Source organism: Microtus oregoni, unplaced genomic scaffold, assembly GCF_018167655.1.
Source record: "Microtus oregoni isolate MIOR12 unplaced genomic scaffold, Mior012 000025F_ref0000491, whole genome shotgun sequence".
NCBI classification, from domain to species: domain Eukaryota; kingdom Metazoa; phylum Chordata; class Mammalia; order Rodentia; family Cricetidae; genus Microtus; species Microtus oregoni.
The window spans coordinates 7,892,481-7,914,308 of NW_024543084.1; the positions used below are offsets into that span (position 1 = coordinate 7,892,481).

At 48.9% G+C, this 21,828-nt stretch overlaps 1 protein-coding gene across 2 annotated transcripts in view; it reads right to left on the bottom strand.

Moving 5' to 3' along the window:
* Nucleotides 1–2,976: 2,976 nt before the first annotated feature.
* The window catches only part of Pax8 (paired box 8), a 58,878-nt gene continuing 40,026 nt past the window's right edge, over nucleotides 2,977–21,828 (bottom strand). Inside the window, exons 8-12 of one of the 2 annotated variants that reach the window (XM_041674540.1) lie at nucleotides 19,104–19,224; nucleotides 18,419–18,625; nucleotides 10,788–10,889; nucleotides 4,567–4,653; nucleotides 2,977–3,185 (exon numbers count right to left, since the gene is read on the bottom strand). In XM_041674540.1, coding sequence (XP_041530474.1) covers nucleotides 3,109–3,185; nucleotides 4,567–4,653; nucleotides 10,788–10,889; nucleotides 18,419–18,625; nucleotides 19,104–19,224 — 594 coding nt within the window. In that variant the 3' untranslated portion in view covers nucleotides 2,977–3,108. The remainder of the gene's footprint in view (nucleotides 3,186–4,566; nucleotides 4,654–10,787; nucleotides 10,890–18,418; nucleotides 18,626–19,103; nucleotides 19,225–21,828) is intronic. The other variant, XM_041674539.1, reaches the window with a different exon arrangement.

The following is a 21,828-nucleotide window of genomic DNA, read 5'->3' on the forward strand; positions in this document are numbered from 1 at the left end:
CTTGAGGACCTAGACTAGAGGAGAGTCTATGCAGGAGCTTGGGGACATAGACCACAGGAGAGTCTCTGCAGGAGCTTGGGGACATAGACCAGAGGACAGTCTATGGCAGCCTTCCCTGTGTACCTGGAACCCATTCTTCCTATTCATCACCTGTTTTACTGTCTTGGGCTTGCAGCAAGCTCCTGGTGACCTGGCACCCTGCTGGGGTACTGGGAAGCAGGGAAGACTGAGGGGTGGGGCATGGGTGCTAGACAAGAAGTGCTACCTTTAAAGCTGAGTCCACGTTTGGGGAGAGTGAGACGGTACAGTGGAAGAGAGTGAGGAAGATGCTCCCGGCTTTGGCGATCTTCCAGGCAAACACCTCATGCCAAGTCCTCGCGCTAACATAGGCTAGTCCTCCGTAGCTCACAGAAACCAGCGCCCCCATAGCTCACAGAAACCAGTGCCCCCAGCTCCCCCTGAGGAGTGAACCAGTCCTCTCCACTATCCCTCGCTCCATCCCCAAGGTGGACGTGGCCTTTTAGCTCAGCCCCAGTGGCCACTTTGCATCTTCTCTTTGTGTTCGCTCATATGCAGTGATCAGACTTCTCCCAGAAGCGCCCAGTGTTGTGGAACTTTGAATAGTCCCTCTCACCCAGCATATAAATGAGTGTGTTTTCTGAGCCTCAAAGGGGACTCTAGTTTGACTTAGGATAGAATATCTGCATAGATTCTGGAGAGTACTTGCCGAGAGTTGGGTCATGCCACATCAGCTCCCCGACATGGACCCCGAGTTTCCTACGGTGAGTAGCTGAGCTCAGAAAAGGGAAGTTAAATTTCACATCAGACATATGTCAGATCCCTCTGTCACTGGGGACATGAGAACGGCTGCCAGGGTACACAGTGTCTCTGAAGGAGTTTTGTTTATAAACGCAAGGATCACTGTGTAGGCTTGTAGAACACCATGCCTTTCAAAGTGATTCTCAGTTGAGGGTTGCCTTAGGGTACCCATGAATCCAATGGTTCAGAGACGTGAACAGTCTCCATTAAAATAGGCTTCAGATTCCTGCTGCCAAGTTTACAAATGGAGGAAATCCCTGTTATTGGAAACTGAGCCTCATTCCATATCCCCTACATACAGACAAGGACAGGGTTTCTTCCTGGGAAGTTTCCCCTCATGACACAATTGGGCTCATCCCACCCCTGCCCCTTGAATGTTCCTGACACCTCCTGTAGGGTAGACCCGAAGAGGTAACAACCTTAACTCCCTACTTCTGTCCCCACAACCATGGAGCCCCTGGAAGGGATGATGGATCCTCCCTCCCACCAAACACTATCCTCCTATCTTCCCAGGCATCCTGTTCTCATTCTATCTGGGTCCAGCACAGAAGGAGGGTTCACATAGATGCCGGATAGCTCCCCTCCCAAATGGGGGGGGGAGAGAAACACCTGTGAAGAGCAAAAGAAAACAGATCCTTAGTAGCACCCGCCCCATCCATTCCTTCTTCGTATCTAGAATCCTCTGGTTTTCGTGCCGAGGCCCCATGGTATTGGTTGGATTTAGTGGTAATGCTGGGTTTAGGAGAAGAATACCTAGTTGAACCCACAACTTCCCACTTTGGCCATGTTATCCCATGTCTTTCCAAACACAGTTTTCTCATATGTAAAATTGGGCTAATTTGAACTTGTCTTCCTCAATAGCCCCAACACTGTGTCTGGCACAAAAGAGAAGACTGTCTTCTTGCTTGCGCCCTTCAGCACCACGAAGCTCAAAACTGCTGCTTAAGTGGGGCCCAGCTTGTAGTTGTTTGTGGATCTTCTCCAACTCACCCCTGAGACTCTGCATTTCAGTGAAGACCAACAGCAACCACTTACGGGGGGGTGGGGTGTAACTGGCATGGCACTGTGCCACAGCTTCCTTTAAGCCAGCATCTACTTAGTGGATCAGCTCAGAACTTGGAATAATTGATTTACCCAGCACTGGACATCTCCTAAGGCAAGCAGTGAATACTAAGCCAGGACATCTAAAATGTCACTGCTAATCTCTATTTTCAAAGTGAGTTTCTCTGTCACTTGGTTCTGTGTTTAGAGGAAGTCGATCCCCAAGGTGCCCCAAAACCTGAGACCAAGAGTAATGGTTTATTGAGTCATGTGGTAATGGTGGGTTGTCTTTAAAAAAAAAAAAAAACAAAAACAAAAAAAAAGTATCAAGGAGAAAAGCCCAACATAGTAGGGAAACAATGCACTCAGAGGCCAAAGTCTGGGGGCGGAAAGAGGGAAGCTTGACCCAAACAGAGCTTCATTTTGCGGTATTTACAGTGAGGTGGTGTTGGGGGAAGGAGCTGAGGAGCCAGAGAGGGAATCTTGTTGCTGGCCTCAGGGGTCTCTTCGGTGGCTGCATGGGCTGGAGATATAGAAAGCACACTCGAATTGGCATGGCTGTTAAGAAGAGGGCGTGGTGGTCCCAGCCGTCACGTCTTGCGGTACTCTGTGTAGAGAGCCTTGCCTCACTGCTGCCAGAGGGGTGGCCCGATGGTTGAGAGGCAAGGGGGTGCCTGGAGGCTCACAGCAACACAAATGGGAAGGTCAGCTGGCATCCCCAGAAAGTTGCTGGTTGGCTTGCCCAGCAGGTGGCAGAGGCTACAGGTGGTAACTCCTAGGATGGCTGGTGAGTAGACCATTGGCCCTGGGCTAGGACTCATGGGCCAGAAGGACTTGCTTACAGTCCATAATTGCTGGAGTTGTACTGATGAAGATCACACAGCTGGTCCTTGTACACCCTCAGACAGATCTCCCTCAAAGTTCTTTGTGATCCCTTTTTCCTCCTTTGGTGGGTACCAGCCTGGGTACATTTCTCCTCTAATTCCATCTCTTTTGAGATGGGATGTGTCTTGTTTTCCTGGAACTCCTGTCCCCCACAAAAGGAATCTTGAAGGACAGTTTGGCCTTCTCCAAGGTCACCCTGACTTTCACGGTCCATTAAATTGACCACACTGGGAATGAGCCGCAATGCTGGAATTGTGGTTATTTTTCATGTAATAAATAAAGATTCCTTTGTGTGACTCTCTGGGGCCTGTCTCAGGCCAAGTCCTCCTGTTTGCCTGGTTGTTCCCACTGTCCCCATGACAACTACAGATGGTCGAAGGCCGTGGCGGAGGTGGGCGGTGCACTTGGCCTTGTTGTGGAGCTGTAATAATATGGGGAACCTGGACACATTAAAACAACAACATTGCTGGTCAGAGGGGAAGCTGTACCACGGCGTTCCTCCACATCTGCTGACCTTTAAGACAGCACACGTTAATCATTTATCCCCTGCCCATCTGACCATCAATGATTAACTCCTCTCCAACCCTTCCTCCTTCTCCGGCCTCACCTTTTGAGTTTCTAGCCAGAAAAATGATGATTTCTTGTCCCCTACCCCTCATGACCGCTTTGACCTTCAACACTCTTGCTTCAAGGAGTAGGCAACAGAGAACAGTTATATGTGGCACCTCAAAAACTGAGCACAACGGGGGTGGGAGGGGTCATTGGAATGCTTTCTAACCTTGCCTAAATAATGGCAGGTCAGAGTATCTTCTGAAAACCCAAAAGAATTTGTCTCCTGACTGGTCCAAGGGGTTCTGGACTTGAGGGACTACCCCCAAGCTCAACAGGAAGGTCCTCTTAACCCCACCAGCCTCATCGTCTTTGCCCTTTCTGGCTAAACTGAACAAGAGGTAGCTTAGAGCTGAACACATCTGGCTGACAGAGTACAGGTAACTCCCCTCCAGGTCATTTCTGGGACTGTAAGATATGACAATAAAAGAACGGATGATCCAGCCAGTTTGCCAAGGCATCTATGCAACTGGACATCCTAAGACCACTGTTTCTCTCTGACCTAGATTTGTACTAACAACCGAAGGGCTACCACTCAAGAAGGCGCTAGAAGAATTCCATAAGTTCTTTGTGAACTTATTTTCCTCAAAATCTTTCCCAAACAGTTCAGGGACCTGGAGCAAGACACGGGTGAAAAGGCAGTCTTGAGGCTCACTGGAACTCACTTTCTAGATAGCAACCCTGAATACTCTTCACGCCTCCCGCCACATCTAAGGGACTGGATGGAACAAGGCTGTGGAGGTAACTCAAGACTATTTTCCGTCTACTTAGACAACTAATGAGCAAGATGGCGACTTGGCCTCAGCTCTGGGGGAAGGAGAAGAGCTGGCAACGTGCAGGGAACTCCTGAATAGTGCCTCCTGGAGGGACCACAACCCCTGCCGGCAGGGTAGCCACTCTCGGGCTTTGCTTGAGCGTAACTTCACCCTTCGCTACCCTTGCCCTTCAAGGTTGATTCCTGAATTTTACACAAAACAAAATTTTAACAGACAGGGTTGTGGAAAGAGAATAGAATGTCTGACCTTCTGTTCTCTTCCCTAAACCTGCCAGATACTGCAATCGACTACTGACTTCTTCTATGACCAACAGCTAGCTGCCACCTCTCTAGGCATTCCATCGAACCCGGAGCCTCCCAGCTCTTTGGTCTGGCTTCACTCCCCACCCCAGCCCTCCCTTGCCCACCAGTGGACCTGGACAACCCCAGGAACTTACTCAGCAGGCTGGAGTTGGGGAAGCGCCAGGCCTCGCTGTAGGAGGAGTAGGGGGTGTGGCTGTAGGCATTGCCAGAATATTCACTTCCTGTTGGAGCACACAGGCAAGAGACCTGTGAGGTTCATGACACCAGCAAGAGGACCGGGATGGGGAGATAGGTCTTGGGGTTGGCAGAACTGGGTCCGGAAATGAATGGCACCAGATAGGGCAGGTAAAACCACAACACGGATAGGGGAGCTCAGGAGGGCCCACCATATGGGTCACTTTGGGTGGGTCCTTGATATACTGCAGCCCTCCCGAGAGCCCCGGGGAGGCAGATGCCACCATCCCCATTTTCCAGATCTCTATGGTCTGCAGAGTGTGGAGACTGCCAAATGGTAGGAGCCAGATTCAAATTCTACTTTCTCTGCTGCCGGGGACTCTCTACAGAAGGGACTTTCCAAGGGGGCTGGTGGTCTAAGAGGAAATCAATTCTCAGGAAAGCCACGCCCTTGTTTTAGGCAAACTCAGTATATGAACTGACCCAAAGCATGTCAGGTTACCTCTTTCAGTCAGCTGATCCTTGGCTTTCCCAAAAGAAGTATTTGTCAAAGCATTTACTGAAGAATTCCCTTACACAACAGCTGCGACGTTGAGCTGGCTACCACCCCTACCACTGGTGTGCAATTTAAAGCTCGCAAAGCTTGTTCCTGCAGTGCCTGCCCTTTCCATCACTCCCGAGCATCCGGTAAAGCCTTCGCTCCTGCTACCAATTTAAAAAAGAGGAAACTAGAGTAGAGCCTGAGTAAGCAGTTTGGCTCAGCTTGCACCGTTGACCAATGATGAACCTTGAATTTGACCTTAGAACACTTGGTCATAAATCCCAGGTAATCCCTTCAAGCATTCGCCTAGCCAATTTAATATGCAAAAGCTGTTTACACAGTCTTTTGAGATCTCACGGGTGATTGTGAGCTAGGTGCTGTCTGTGATTTCTTGTCTCCACCCCAGACTTTCCACCTTCCCACCTTCTACTCCCGGGCTTGGCTATCTCTGTCCCTGTCTCTCTCTCTCTCTCCTGGGCTTGGCTCTGTCTCTGTCTCTCTCTCCTGGGCTTGGCTATATCTCTGTCTCTCTCTCCTGGGCTTGGCTATGTCTCTGTCTCTCTCTCCTGGGCTTGGCTATCTCTCTCTCTCTCTCTCTCTCTCTCTCTCTCTCTCTAAGCCTTAAGTGTCCTTTTCTATCAAATGGAGTGAACTCTTGTCCCTGTCTCATGGGATTTGGGTGAGGATTAAACTAGCTGGTGTGTATTAAGTACTTAGACTCAAGCTTTTGATAAAAGCAGCATCAATGAATGTTGGCTTCCTTTTATTCTCTCCTGAAACAAGTGCTAAAAAAAAAAAAAAAAAAAGTTCATGGGCTGGAGAGATGGCTCAATGGTTAAGAACACTGACTGCTCTTCCAGAAGACCTGGGTTCAATTCCCAGCACCTACTATGGCAGCTTGTAACTGCCTGTAACTCCAGTTTCAGGAGACCTGACAGCTTCACACAGACAGACATACAGGCAAAGTACAAACGCACATTAAATAAATAAATTATTTTTAAAAGTTCAGTGGATACTCATATCAGTCACACCATCAATCGTAAAGGCTGGTCTGGGGCCAGATGAACTGCTTCATTCCTGAGGAGCTGTCATTTGTATGAGTGGAAGCCAGGGAAGAGACAGAGCTAGGGGAGGTTGCTGAACCCTCTTTGTGTCTAGCAAAGTTCCATACCCAGCAGCAAGCTTATGGTCGGAACACAAGCACTTTCTTCTTCTTCTCTCTTTTTTTTTTTTTCTTCGAGACAGGGTTTCTCTGTGGCTTTGGAGCCTGTCCTGGAACTAGCTCTGTAGACCAGGCTGGTCTCGAACTCACAGAGATCCACCTGCCTCTGCCTCCCGAGTGCTGGGATTAAAGGCGTGCGCCACAAGCACTTTCTTTGGGTTAGGGACAGACTCAAACACAAGTCTGGGAGAAAATAAATACACAAGAAGGACGGCAGGGAAGGAGGAGAAGAAAACTAAGAAATTATCTAATCCAACCATTTACTTATGAATGAACTGAAGCCTGGTTGGCACGTTCCTCTGCCGAGGCTTGCTCCTATAGCCCACAGTAGGAACTAAGCCTGTTGACTGCCTGTGTAGTCCGGTTTCAGCATTCCTTCGGAGAAGGGCAATTCTCTTCTGGCCGTGCAGCAAGGGCCCCCATCCTATGCCCTTCCTCTGACCTCCCAGTGCTAACACTGCCATCTCTAAAGGTCAAGGGAGAGAGCGGAGTAATACAACACGCGTGTCCCCTCATTTTACCACTCGTGCACGCATCCGCTCTCGGCATCGGTCTGTTTAACATATGCTGAGTGCCTCTTTGCCTCTGTCACCGGGAAGCTGGGACAGAGGCTGCGTCTGGGTAGATGGTACACCTTGGAGTGCGGCATTTCTGCTAGCAGATCTGTCCACCTATACATAGCCACAGAAAATGAAATGGCACCGTGTCCAGGAAAGGCCAGTTCCCTTTGTTCTTATATCAGATGCCACTAGCTTCTTTCTCTGAATTCATCTTCACATTCTTTCCCAATCAGGCCAATGCTGTTCTAGGCAAAGCGCCTTGGAGTCAAAGCTGATCATTCCAAGGACCACTTCAATGGTAGCAAACAGCCAACTGGCCTCTTAGTCTCTCACTTCCTTTGGAATCCATGCTACTCAGTCCCCCACACTGTTTGCAACCTGCCTACTATTTCTGCTTCCTCTTTACCCAGTCTCTTCTTTGTTAGAACTCCACATCATATGGAAGAACCAACCCAGCTTCATGTTAAAGCCTTCTGGGATACCAAGGTTGCTAATTAGTTAATCATCTCAACTCTGTTCTTGCCTCTGAAGCCCCCTTGACTTCCTCCTCACCACTTCCTCTCCGACGTTCCCACTTGGGTGCTTACCACCATCATCCACGAAGCTCCCCAAGCCCTACCCCATGTCTGCTGCCTCTAGCTCTCATCTCTGCAGTCAACTTGTGGGCAGGTAATGTTCGATTCATCACCAACACATATCGAGTGTCCCTCTTATCCTTCAGGCCTACTCTCCTAGCTAAAGCAACTGTCGTCTCTTACAAAAACCTGAGCATTGATTCCCTAACTTGTCTCGGTATCTGCAATCTATTTCCTCAAGCACCTGAGAAGCCTTCTAATGCGTGGCCCTGCTGCCACCGCCCATTTCTGCACACTCTGCGGGACTTTTCTCCCGGTCCTCACTACTCTCCAATCCGCTCATCTTTCTTCAGGATACTGTCATGCTAAATTAGCTCTCCTGCCTCGGGGCCTTTGCACTTGGTCTTCTTTTGGGCCAGGGATGGTCAGCCTCAGTTTATCACTTGGCTGACCACTTTGAAAATCTTTTCAGGAAGGTCTTCCTGTCTATTCAATCTCAAGTAGTTATCTGCTCTCCCTGTGGCTCTTCGTTGATCAGCACATTTTATTGCCTTTACATAGTTATCTTCATGGGATATTATGTTTATTCATTCATTGACCGGCTCACTGCTTGTTCCTGCCCATCCCACAAACAGAGGGCCATTCTGAATAGTGATATGTGGATAGTAGAAGTATTCGTAATGAGAGAATAAATGCTGGAGGGATGGCTGGAAAGAGGGATAGGTAAAAGTATGGATACATGGGAAGAAGGAAGAGATATGGATGGATGGATGGATGGATGGGCTGATGGATGGATGGATGGATGGACGGATGGATAGATGGAAAAGCTGATGGGTAGAAAGAAGCATGGGATGATATATGTGTGCATATATAAAGATGGATGGATAAGAATAGGCAGATGGATTAATAAAAAAGGAAGATGGTTGAATGAAAAGAGAAAATGGAAGGATGGGAGAAAGCATGGGTAGATGTCAGGATGAAGCTAACTCTCTAATCTGCTGGTTCTATTTTCTACCTGATATCAAAGCCATGAGCTATTTGCAGGGTCAGATGTAGCTTGCATCTTTTTATGGTATGATGGAATGCAGTGTGGGAAAACGGAAAGAGGCACAGACACTAAATCAATAGACTTGTGTTTGAACGACTCAATCACTTAGTACCATCCCTGAGCACACCATTTGGTTCTTGTAGACCTTGGTTTCCCTAGCTAGGAAGCTTGGATTCTACCAGCCTCCAAGATTTACGGTAAGGATGAAAGAGAGATAAAGTTACGCATATAAATGGCCAGGTATGCAGAAATGTGTAACAAATGACCACTTATTCCTTTGCAAACTTATTGAAGAATGTAGCTGGCGAGCCTTATTTAAGCCCTTAATTATGTGCCTTACGTGTATGCAGTAGGTGCTTACTGAGTTAAGTGACTTTAATGGAAAAAAAAAATCCGCATTCGGTCAACTGACAGATGATAGGCAGTGGTAAGAGATGAACATGGTGTTACTTTTCTACGAAAGACCTTCCTTCAGGAGTCATTTGCACAGGAGTGCTCTCAGGAACCGGGAGACTCATTTTAACGGCATTGCGTTTCCTGAAAACCAATGCGGACAACAGCTTACTGGAGACCCTCACTGTGTGCGGTGAGACCCTTCCCAGCTGCAGTTCACTTGCAGTCAACGTAGCGGGTGTGGTGAGTGCACGCATGTGTGTGTGTGTGTGTGTGTGTGTGTGTGTATGTGTATGTATGCACACACAGCACCAGCACACGTATGCTCGTGTGTGAGAGTGTTTCCTCACAGCACCCACTCTTGGACAGGTCCTCCTAGAAGCAGTCCTTCCCCTGTCTTCTGCCTCCCCCCCCTCCCCCCCCCCGCCACGTCACACTCCGGCCCAAGGAACCCCTTGCCCTGAACCTGCCCCCAAGAACCATTCATAATTAAGCGGGGGGGGGGGGGGGGGGGGGAGGTCTTGCTTTATGTCGCTTCCTTCTCCTCTAAGCAGGCAGCAGGGAACGCGGAGGGCTTGGAAAGGGGAGGTGCAGGGAGCAGACTGGAGCCTAGGATTTTGATTGAGAGGCCCCATTATCCACACTCTTAAAAAAATAACCGAATCTTTTCCTTTTTTATCTTGACCAATCTCATTTCACGCTCCACAAGAGGGAGGGAGGGAGGGAGAGAGGGAGTCCGGGGCCAGGAGGGAGAGAGGAGTCAGAATTCTGTATTTTCAACGCTGCATTAACCACATCGCCACGGTAACCGGGCAGCAACAAGTGCCAGCTCAGCAGGTTCCCAGGGAGCAAAGCCTTCTCTCCTTGATCCCTCCCCTCTCTCTGCCTAAGAGAACTCAACCCACCTGCCTGTGCACAGGGTGCCCAGAGTGGGTGGGTGGCTGGCAAAGATTAACCCCTGCCAGGGGGAAGCAGGCTTGGTGGAATGGGGCCAAGTCTTTAGGGTCAAAGCCAGGGAGGTTGGTACAGGGTTGTTATTAGGGTGTCACACATGGCCCTGAGTACAGAGGCCTCCCCCAAAAGCTTCAGGCCCTTATACCTATATGGGCAGTAGAAATGGTTCCATGGATCCCTGGAGCTTTCCCACATGGCTCCTAAAAGACTGGGACTTTTCCAAAGAAACTATTCATTTGTTCAGACCCTGAAATCCTGGGTCATCGGATCCTGACTGGCAGACAGACACCAAAAGGACTGTCAAGCAAAATTCCAGGGCATTTCAAAATGAGTGTGAAGGACTCTTAGCTCACACTCTGTGGCATCCTTACAGTCGGTAGAACCTGGGCCCTACTCAGTGCTGGGTGAGTGTGGACGGCAGAGGAAGGTCTGTTTCGCTCTTCTCGTCACCGGTGTGTCCATTATCACTGTTACCTTCACCGTAATCATCATCGCCATCACTCAAATTTCAGAATTTATTGGAGAGGCAAACTGAGGTTCATCATCTGATTTCATTTAAATCACAGGAGACCAGGGGATTGGGCTCGTGTTTGTCTCACAGTGTTTATTTCACGCTCTTCCCCTTGAACGCAGTGCAAGAGGAGGAAGCAGGGGAGCTTGGATGTGAATGTAGGTCTGTCTACGTGGGGAGTCTGGGGAGACTAAGCCAAGAAGAGTCCAGGAGCCAAGCTGGCACTGGGGATTTTCTCTGGGTGCTTATATGAAGGAACCCCTCTGGCCCATCCTTCAGTGTCCTTTGGGACCCGGCCTATCTCTTGTCACCTACTTGTCACCATTTCTTTGATCCTTCCCTTTTCCCATGCTTATGCCCAGTCCCTCAGCCCTTACCTGCCACCATGCCTGCGATAGCAGAAGAGGCATAGCTGCCCTGTCCACTGGTGGGGATGTGGGGTGGGTATCCAGGCAGCGTGGGCCCCACCATCTCTCGCCCTGGTAAAAGACACCAAAGAGTCATTAGTTGGTGTATAGGTGGCTCCCAGGCTCAGCAGCCCACCCTGCCGAGGCTCAGCAAGTCCTCTCCTCAGTCAACAGCGCTGGAGCCCCCAGCCATTCTCTATACCTACCAGTTCTCTCCTCCGAGCCCAGCTTCTCATTTCCTCTGAGGAGAGAGACTCACCAAGCAAGGGGCTCTTGCAACTGCAGTCTTACTTTGTTCCCCATTCCCTAGGAGCTTTATTTTCACAAATATTTTATTCCTCTACAAAAAATCAAGGTATTGGGTGCCAGGGGTGGAGTCCCCTTAGTCTTTCTCTCCCTGTCCAGCATAGAAGTCAGCCCCAACGGGTTAAATAAACACCTGAGAGGCCACAGAACTCAGGGCACCGCGTTCCACCTGGCTTTCCAAAGAATGACGAAAGCAGGCCTCGTGAAATAGAGAGAGATGGATGATCCATCACTGTCCTTTGGGGGATACATGGCAGACAAAGCTAATCAACCACAGAGGAAGCTCCTGCTGGTTGGCCTGGACTTCCAGGTGGATATAATTAATCAGAAAAGTAAGGGACATGAAGCATGCTGACGATTCCTGATATAAAAGGAACACCACCAAGGGACTGCTGTCCTTCCCACACGATCTTAACTGGCATTCTTATCAATCGTACTTCTTTAAAAAGCCATTTCCAGGATGTTTCATCCCCAATTGACCTCTGCTGATCTGTGATTTGTGGCATGCCTACATCCTCGTGATGCCAAGGCATCCCTATGAGCCCCCATCTCCCTGGATCTGTCTTTCCTTCGCATCCCTTCTGGGAGACCTCACTTGACCTGCTGGTGTCCTCTTCATCTACCCCAGCCCAAGAACCAGAGTCCTTGGACTGCTTGCCTCCTCATCGTTCCTGTTCTGTGGACCAGACCAGAATCTGCACATCCTGGCTGCCCAGGTCTCTTCGTGGGATAAAGAACACTGACTCAGAATATTTAGTAAAGACGGCCAGTCCACTCTGAAAATGCTACAATACGAATAATGAATTACTTGGGCAAACTAGTTCTTAGTGATGTTTGTAGAATTCCAACTCGGTGGTACTGATGTGACTGGCTGGTAAATTCTTTGTTGGGCAGCTGTCCTGTGCATTAAAGCATATTGAACAGAATCCCTGGCCTCTACCCACGAGACTTCAGTACACCAGGTGAGTATAAAGGATCTCCAGACATTGCTATATGACCCCAGGGTGGAGGAATCAGGGGTAAAATCACTCCTAGTAGAAATACCCTTGTGTCAGATGATAGCCACTCGGCCCAAATGCTTTCCACAATCTTCCTGTGAGTCCCTAACAACCAACTCACCAGACATATCTTCTCTATGTCACAGATTGTCCCTTCTTCCCATATACCCTCCAGGTCCTTCATCCCTAAACTTTTTGAAAGGGTACCTAGCTAATGATAAGAAATGGGAAGGTACATACCATGACCCCGTGTGAACTGTCAGCCCCAAAGGGACTCACTCCGTCTTACCCCATGAGGACAATTCTTTCATTCAACAGTGCTTATTGAGAAAGTTCTAAGAGCTAGGCACTTGAGGACTTAGCAGAGAGAGAGAGAGAGAGAGAGAGAGAGAGAGAGAGAGAGAGAGAGAACTGAAGAGCAAAGCTTCACACTAAGTTGAGACGGATCTTAAGTTAAGATGAACTTTAGATGCAGCCCAGCGGCAACACCTGCACTTTCAAGTTCTGTCCTTCTTCCTGAGAGAAGGGACTGGAAACCAGAGGACTTTGGGTACTCATCCTGCTTCTATGGCTTTCTATTTGCCCTGAGACCAGTCACTCTGACCCTAAGCCCGTTTCCTCAGTGGGGGCGGTGGTGAATATGCGCAGCCTTACACAAACTGGTCCTACAACTCTGAGGATTTGAGTATAATTCAACCTGTTCCTCATGCTCTAGGGAGACACTGGCTAGTGCAATGGACACATGCTAGAAATGTTCATATCGGTGAAGTTCTTGCAGAAAAAGATCCTGTCAGAAATAAGCTGTTAGCATTCATTATTTAAAATAGCATTAGAATTTTTAGACACCTGAACACCAGTTTCATATTGACCCGCCTTTCCTGAGTATCTAGCTCTGACTGGTCTACTAAACAGGTGGTCTCTATTCACCTGATGTAAGGGCATCAGAAGAACAAAGGAAGGGCTGGAAACATGGGAAAAGAAAAGGAAAATGTGACATATTTAGAATGAAGAATAAACAGAAGATTTAGCCAAAATCAACTTTGATTTTCAAGACAAGGAGTCAGCAATATGATGATGCCATTGCTGGGGACGATGGTTGGGAAAGGGGGGTGTGAGGGAAGGGGAGCAGGATGATGGACAGCAGGGTGACATATTAGAAAGAGACAGGGAGGGCTTGCTTAGGCTTCATGCATTTGCTTTTCTTCTCTCTGACCTCCTAGAGGGAAGGAGGAAGCAAGAAAGGGGGAAGGAAGAGAAGGAGGGGGAAGTAGTGAGGGAGGGGGAAGACAGGGAGAGACAGAGCAAGGGGGAAGAAGAGAAGGGGGGAGAGAGAGATTTTGAAACTGAGACTGAATACTAGATCCAGGCAAGACTACGAACAAGTCACTTGATTTCTCCAGACCAAAATCTTCCTATCTGCCACACAAAGATGTAATTCAGAGAAGAGCTTGTAACTAGGGTTCACCTTATTTCCTGGCTGGTGGGACTTCTAGGCACACTGTGTGGTGGATTTGGAGGCAGGGTCATGTCTCCCATGAATTAATATTAGTTCTGGCTTTCTGACCTTCTATTTGCTAACACCAGTCTGTTGCTCCCTGGGCCTTTTCTCATGCTGGGAGCCTGTGGTCCCACGCCTCCCGCCCTCCTGGCCTTTGTCTACCACCTGAACAGCAGCTTCTTCTAGGCTGTCTAGCATATATAGACTCCCTGGCCACACACCTCAGGCCACGGTTTAACCCATGATCTCTATCAGTGGGGCCTCACCCTATGAATGCCAGCTCTTGCAAAAGAACTCACTGGTCTCTGTCCCCCTATTCAGGGACCTTAATCTTCATTTCTACTCACTTACCTAATTTTCTCTCAGCAAGAAAGATTTCTGAGTCAATGGCCCAAACTGACCACTGAAGACTTCCCCTAATAAAACCTAGCCCTCCTGGAAAGACAAACAGGACACCGCCCTACCCAAACAGTACCTTCACAGACTGTCTCAACAGCTCCACAAAACTCTCTGCTTCCATTTCTTTTATTTAAAGAAGATGTATTTGGCCAGGCGGTGGTGGCACACGCCTTTAATCCCAGCACTCGGGAGGCAGAGGCAGGTGGATCTCTGGGAGTTCGAGGCCAGCCTGGTCTACAAGAGCTAGTTCCGGGACAAGCACCAAAACTACAGAGAAACCCTGTCTCGAAAAAACCAAAAAAAAAAAAAAAATAGAAGAAGATGTATTTGTTTCTGTATTTTATGTCTATGGGTGTTTCATCTGTATGTGCATCCTTATACCAGAATAAGATCCCCCAGGACTGCAGTGATAGAAGGTTATGGGCCACCATGTGGGTGTTAGAAACTGAACTCAGGCCCTCTGCAAGAGCAGCCAGTGCTCTTCATTGCTGAGCCGTCCCTCCAGCCACTCTGCTTTAGTTTCTGAAAGAACAAGATTCTGTAGTGTGGGAATGCAGCTCAGCAGAGCACTTGTGTGGCTTGAATTTAATGCCCAGTATTGGAAACAAACAAACAACAACAAAGTCAGAGGGTCAAGAATCTTGAACCACATCAGGTGTGGTGATGCACGCCTTTAATCCCAACACTCAGAGGCTAGCAGGATCTCTGTGAGTTCCAGGCCCCCCTGGTCTACAGTGAGTTCCAGGACCGCCAGAGTGACATAGTAAGAACCTGTCTCAAAACAAGAAATAAAACACCAGAGAATCTTGAACAATCTACAAAACAAAACAACAGAAGCCACCAGTTGGAGATGGACACACCCTTTGGTCAGACACACCCTCTTCCCCATTCTGTTTTGAAGGCTCTTCATAATCAATTTCTCTTTACTATTCAATTCCACCTCCTTGGCACTTCCAATGGGGGCCTCTTTTTAAAATGTTGGCATGGGCATCAACATAGGTTGGTAGGCTACAAAGCGGGGTTCTCTAGGAAAATTCTGGAACCCCAGAGCTCTTGGTAAATATTCTAATTAGAGGTAGATTGCAGGAACTGAAAGCCACCAGCTAGAGGAAGGAATCCAGAGGGGTAGAGGTGATTTTAGACTATTTCATCTGGCCCCTTTGATGTCTGCCCTCTGTGTAACCCCTTTTCAATGCCTTATCTTGTTCTGAAAGCAAGGAAAATTTATGGCAACCCAGAAATCTCTTTGGCAGGACTAAATATAATTTGTACAGAAGAATGGAGGAGGATCCTGGGCTCCTTGATGATAAAAACCTAACTGCAGCTTTCCCATCCGCTGAGCTGAAGTCAGTCACAGAACAGCAAGGACAAGGATGTCCTTGATGTCACTGTCGTGGGCAGTGGGTTGGAATCAAACAGGCGGCTGGGTGGGTAGGTGGGTGGGGGTGTTTTAAAGGGGGCTACCAGGAACTGGAGGTAAATCTCACTATTGCCCAAGTCCTAGTGTTTCCTGTTTCTTGGCTGACCAGAAAAAATGCTGAGGCTCAGAGAGCAGTCATTCTGGAGACAACACTCACAGAACCCAGGGAGAAAAAGTCTGTGAAGCAGGTAAAGGAGGTTCAGCAGGTGGCAGGGCCACAGAGATGAGGGGCTAGGAAGATCCATGCAGCACTGAGCATGGCTAACTTCAGAATGAGAACTCCTGACTCTCCCTTCCACCCTCCTTTCAGGCAGAATATCCCGGGAATGTGTTGCTCTCTGCCTCCTCCTCTTTCTCCCAGGTTTAGCTCTTCCCTTGGTTGGAAGGTTATAGTTCCTGGGCTCCTAAGCTCAGTCCATTTCTAACATTCCTCCACCCCTACATGTTCTCTCGACCTCATGAGGACTCAGTCAAGTGATGGGTATTTAGGGCCCATTTTGGCCAGCCCTCAGGTGGGAACGATCTGCACCGATCGCCTGAACTCAGCTTAAACAGTCACCTGTCTTGCCCCTAGGCTGAAGATCTGGGCTTGGCTCTCTAAACTCCAGTCCTAACTTGCTTCTTGCTCTTGGATCCCTGGATCCCAGATCCCACAAGCCTGTTCACTCTGTGTTCTTCTTACGGCCTTCGCCTCGATACTAGATTTTAACGTTGTGGCCAGCCATTCAGGAGTGATCAGATCTAGGTCTGGCTGTGGGGGTCACCTGGATGAGGGTCTTCTTAAACTACATATTTGGTTACCTAATGCCTGGGTGACCACCTGGTGTCTGTTGTCAGCTGCTTTAGCCCACGGACTGGATGACCTCCTAGTCCTGTAGCTGACTTGGAGGGCAGGCCCACTAAATTAACAGACAAGAGAAGCATCAGCCCTGATTGGACATATTGACAGGGATACTTCCAACTTTAGAAGGTGATAGAATGGGAGAAAGTGTGGGGCTTCAGGGCGAGGAAGTCTGCCCTAGGCTGTTCTAACTATAAGCCATAATGCAGCCTATGTCTCAGGGTGGTGGTGGCCTATGTCTTTAATCCCAGCACCCAGGAGGCGGAGGCAGACAAATCTCTGAATTCAAGACCAGTCTAGTCAACCCAGTGAGTTCCAGAACAGTTAATGTTACACAGAGAAAACCTGTCTCAGAAAAAGAAGGAGGAGGAGGAGGAGGAGGAGGAGGAGGAGGAGGAGGAGGAAGAAGAAGAAGAAGAAGAAGAAGAAGAAGAAGAAGAAGAAGAAGAAAAGCCAAGCCTGTGTCTGTGATGATTTGTCTATACTTCCAGCTACTGTCTGTCCTTCCCTCTCAGCCACGACTCTGCAGCTCACACAGTAATGGCAGAACTGCTCTGGATCACGTGCCCATCACCCTCAGCCATATCCCTCACCTGCTTCCCAGCCTCTCATCCCCGTGAGGCAAACAAGCGAGCCCTGCTCCGCAGCCTCTGTGCCCTTACAAGCACAGACCATCTCTTCCCCTCCTCCACCTCCCATTTCGTGTCCTCCGGCTGACATAATTTCACTCAGCTCACAGGTTTGTGCCTTTTAATCACTCTGCTCAGAACAAATGAGCCATCTCTGCTGACTTCACTCTCCTGAAATCTCAAACCCCAAGTCAACACTTTTTCCCTTTCTTCAGACTCTTAACCACTGCCTCTCCGCCCTCACATTGCCCGTCTCTCTCACAGGAGTGCGTGGATGCACAGGGAAGGGAAAAAACTACCAGCTGTCAGACAATAGGAAATGCTAAGCCTGGGCTTTAGGTCAGGGCCTTCAGAACCGCTGAGGCAGTGGGAGCCAAAGTCACATTGCTGCAGCTTCTCAAGCCTGTGGGCCTCTGGAGGCAGCATTCCTGCTTCAGACGGAGCTACCCTGCTCTGGCTGGGACACCCGGCTTTGGCAAAGGCTTTCATTTCAAATCTCAAGAAAGCTGTAGAATACTAGAAAACTGCTGGTCCAGATGGCCTAGACTGCCCAACTCTGCGCTGTCCCTGACCAAGTCTCCCTGTCTCACTCATTACCTCTCGAGGTGACAGGGCCAGGGAGCAGGAGACAGGGAGGCATGCCCTCTGTCATGAACTGTCCAGACTCAAAAGGAGACATCTCTCTTCACACAGGAAGCTTCCAATGGTGGCAGCTCGTTTCCTTTCTCGGTCCTTGGATCCCCCCAGGGCCCCCACTATAATAGTCAGTCAGATATCTGAAGACTTTCAGCTGTCTCTGCCTCTGCCCAAACCCCACTTTGATGCTCAGGTCCTGACTTGTTGCGATAATGTCCTGTTTGGAAGATCCACTCGGATTAGACACACGAGAGGTCAGCCCTTACTCTGTTTCCATCTGGAGATTGTAGTTAGACACCTCTTCCTCTTGGATTGTTTCCTTTATCGGGATATAGAGGTTTGCTCCAGACGTCCCTAGCCTACTTCAGGCTTTAAACCAGAACAAGAACCTCAACACCTCCGGCTGTGAAGCTGTGCAAGTCACCAAAAATGAGGGAGGCCTTCAATGGTGCCGCCACTCCCCTGGGCATGGAGCTGGCCACAAGTGGTGACCGACATTCCTTTTCAGGAAGTTGATCCAGAAATTGGCTCAAGAGCCTCCCCCTGCCACACACACACATTTTGTCTTTGTTTCTTTTTGAACCTATTTTTGAAAAGTTTACATTTTACAGCACCTTGCTCCTTTGTATGCATCCCTATTTCCTCATAGGCTTTTGACGCGATGTCTCCCACTTGCCGGAACCCCCAAAATGACTGTTTTTGATTCCTAACTTCTCCCAAAAGGAAAGAACCATGTGCTGAATAAACTAGAGATTAGGGTGGTGGTGGGCTAAAGATGGGACTAGCCTCAGACCGGAGGACTTTGGGATGGATGGCCTTGATGACCTCCCTCCCACCCCACGACACTACAGAGCCCGGGACCTCCCTGTCGTACCTGAGAGGAGGGCCTGGCCCGTGAACTGCCCGTACACGGAGGCAGCATGGGGAAAGGCATTGAAGGGTGGGACCGAGGCACCTGCTGGGCCCCCAGAGCCGACTTGCTGCAGATCCAAAAAGGCGGAGCTAGATAAAGAGGAAGGGGTGGAGCTAGAACTGGAGAGCTCTGGGGTTTCCTGCTTTATGGCGAAGGGTGAATGAGGATCTGCCAGAGGGAGGGAGACAACAAGGAGAGAGGGGTGTGAGATGATGGGGCGGGAACATGCACAAACCAAGCCATGAGATGGGCCGAGGGGATGGGGACAGGCAGGCCGGGCTGCTTGTAGGAGGAGTCTAGGATGGGGAGCCGGGGCTACACTGTGTTCCTCAGATGGAATGAGATGGGGGAACTGGAGGGTCTACCGCCCTGCTGCGCCACCTGCCGGATGACGGGGCAACTGAAGTATGTGTGTACTCAGCCTCTCCCTGCAAGAGGGAGTGAGGAAATCCAGGGGGGGCAGAGACGGAAGGCTCCATCCCTTTGTTCCAGTTTGAGGCCCAGTCAGCATAGCTCACTTCTTTTGAGGTCAGCACCCCAAACACCTTCCTCCTGCCAGCCAGACACTTCTGCCTTCCCCTACCCCAAGCCCATCCTGACCCTCATAGTAGGGTCCAGATGGCTCAGGAGCCTCTGGGCATCCTACCTGCCACCACCGGGTAGGTCTGGTGAGTCGAGAGGTTGCGTCCCAAGGGTGTATTGGAAGGTGTCAGGGTGGCCTTCCCATCATCCAGGGCACTGTTGAGTAAGGGCAGTGGGTACAGCCCCTGAAGAACAAAGAGAAGTCAGCAGGGGAGAGCGAGGCCCCTGAACAAGCCTGTCTTCCTTCTGACCTCACTGCCTGTCTCTGGACTGGGTGGCCCCAGTCTGCCCAGGAGAAGCTCCCTTGCTCATTGTGCCTGCCTTCTTGTTCACTCTTAGCTCAACACGGCATGTTTGATGGGGTCATATCCTCCTGCTCAAAGACCTGAAAACTCTTCAGGACCTGACTTGGAGTTCCCCACTTTCAAGCTTCAGAATAGAATTCAAGGCCTGTGGGTGGCATATGATGGGGGGACCCATCAGAGGATCACTTCCTATCTCTTCATATGGTTAGGACCCGTAAACAGGACATTGTCTAGGGCTGGAGCAGGGAGTGGGTGGGGCTGCTCAGAGACTCTCTGTCTACCAACAAGGATTCCAGCTCCGGCACTCACACTACCAACTGCTGCCCCAGACTGATGGCAATGCTCACTTCTACACTTGCTCACGTTTGGGCTTTGCTGCTATCATTCCTGATGAGCAACCCAGCGAGACGAGCCAGTAAGACTATGTCAGATTTGCATTACACGTGCAAATAGAAACATTTAGTTCCATGAAGGATGCGCAAGCATTCGTTTTGTTTCAAGAATTCTATCAAGCACTTGGGGTCATCTTCAATAAGAGCTTGTTTCGACTCCTCCTGGTGTTCCCTGGTATGAGATGGCTCAGACACTCTTTGAAAAAATATTTGTTAGGCTAAAGACACGAGCATAGCCTACCAGCCCTTTGGCTCCCTGCTGTCCTTCCCAGGGAAAGACAGCTCACACCCACTGCACACACCCTGGTCGTGCAGTTCACAAAAGCAGTATATGAACTGTTGTACGAGACTGGAATCGAGGAGTGTTCCCTGGTTATATAACAGTTCTGCTGATGACAATTGCTTTCTGTAATTTCCACTGAGCTCAGTTCTCCAAGGAGTCACAATGCTTTCTGGTTGCATGCAGGGCACTTTTGGAAGCTGCAGTCAATTCTGGAGGCCACCAGGGCACCATCAGCATGGAGCAGCAATTAGGGACTAAATGGTACTCTGGTTCCATTCTTCCAAGGGGGCTACTTAGAGGCAGGGTGGAGCTGCTCAGAGTCGGATTCTAATGAAACTGCACAAAACACCTAATTTCTAGAGAATGGAAAAAAAGTTGGATATGTCTTGTGAATGTGTGGATTTGACAGTAAAACACTCACTTAAAATAAAACTTCTGTTCCAAATTCAGGTCAAAGAGCAAAGGAAAACTAAGTATCTAGAGATTTGGGTGATGTTGCGTTTAACATCTTAAACATGCCAGTGATGACTGGATTATTTTTTTCTGGGCTTGAACTTGAATTGGGGGCAGGAGAGAATAATGATTCAGAACTGAAATAAATGACTTAGGGTCTTGATTCGGCAACAATCTGCAGGAAATTGTGGGTCTGTTTGAACTCTCTGAGCCTTGGTTGTTTTTCCTCCCTTACCTTTTAAGGATAGGGGTCCTAGAATCTACTGCAGAAGACTGATTAAGTATTAATTGTGATTTTAAATAAAGTGTTGCTTGGCCCAGAATACTCAGCAAGCACAGATGTTCAGCAAGAAATGATGATAGATGTATTTTACTATGATGGGAAAAGTCACTAACTGCCACATTCTTGGCCTGTCTTCATAACAGTCTCTCTCATTCTGTTGATTCACATGGTGGTGGACTTAAAATATAGAGGAAGAGCCACACAAATTTCTAACAGCACCTGGGGATGACACTTCTAAGAGAAATGAGGTCACTTTCACCCTCACCAATTTTTCAGACGAGAAGTGTATGTCTTTGTCCCATGCAAAGACCAGGTATGAGCATCTGCTTTTATCTCATCTCTCAAAGACGTCAAACTTTATGTGCCTGGATGAAAGACCATGTTCCTTTGGGTGGCACAATACTCAGAAGAGCAAGGCTCAACCTAGCTGCTTTCTGCCCCTCACAATCCAGCCTGATGAGTCAATGAAGGACAGAAGGAAGAGCTGAGGAACACTGGGCTGGGCTTCACTTTACTCCTTGAGGTTGAGGGTTTAGAGAGGTTTAATGACTTTCAAATACTCTTGTTTTATTCACTCTTTACATAAGAATGCCCTGGCGCACACCTTTAATCCCAGCACTCGGGAGGCAGAGGCAGGCGGATCTCTGTGAGTTTGAGACTAGCCTGGTCTATAAAGCCAGTTTCAGGACAGTCAAGACTACACAGAGAAACCGTGTCTCAGAAAATAGATAGATAGATAGATAGATAGATAGATAGATAGATAGATAGATAGATAAAATTCATGGAATTGCCATGTCAAAAATTGGTAAGGTAGAACAATTCATAGGAATGAAACTAGGGTTGGCAGCCCTAAACTCTGCAATCGTCTGCTTCCCCAAGTCCTTCCACGCTCCAGGTCCCGAGTAATTCTCATACAAATTGAAAAGGTGGGCTGTGTCTCCTGAAGTTCTAAGTGTCTCTTATCCTAAGATCCTCTATGCACACCCATCAACAGGGCCCAAGGGCTCACTCTAACCAAGTAAGGTCCTTTGAAGGACTTATGGGTGATGCAGGGAAATGGCTCTAGCACCTAG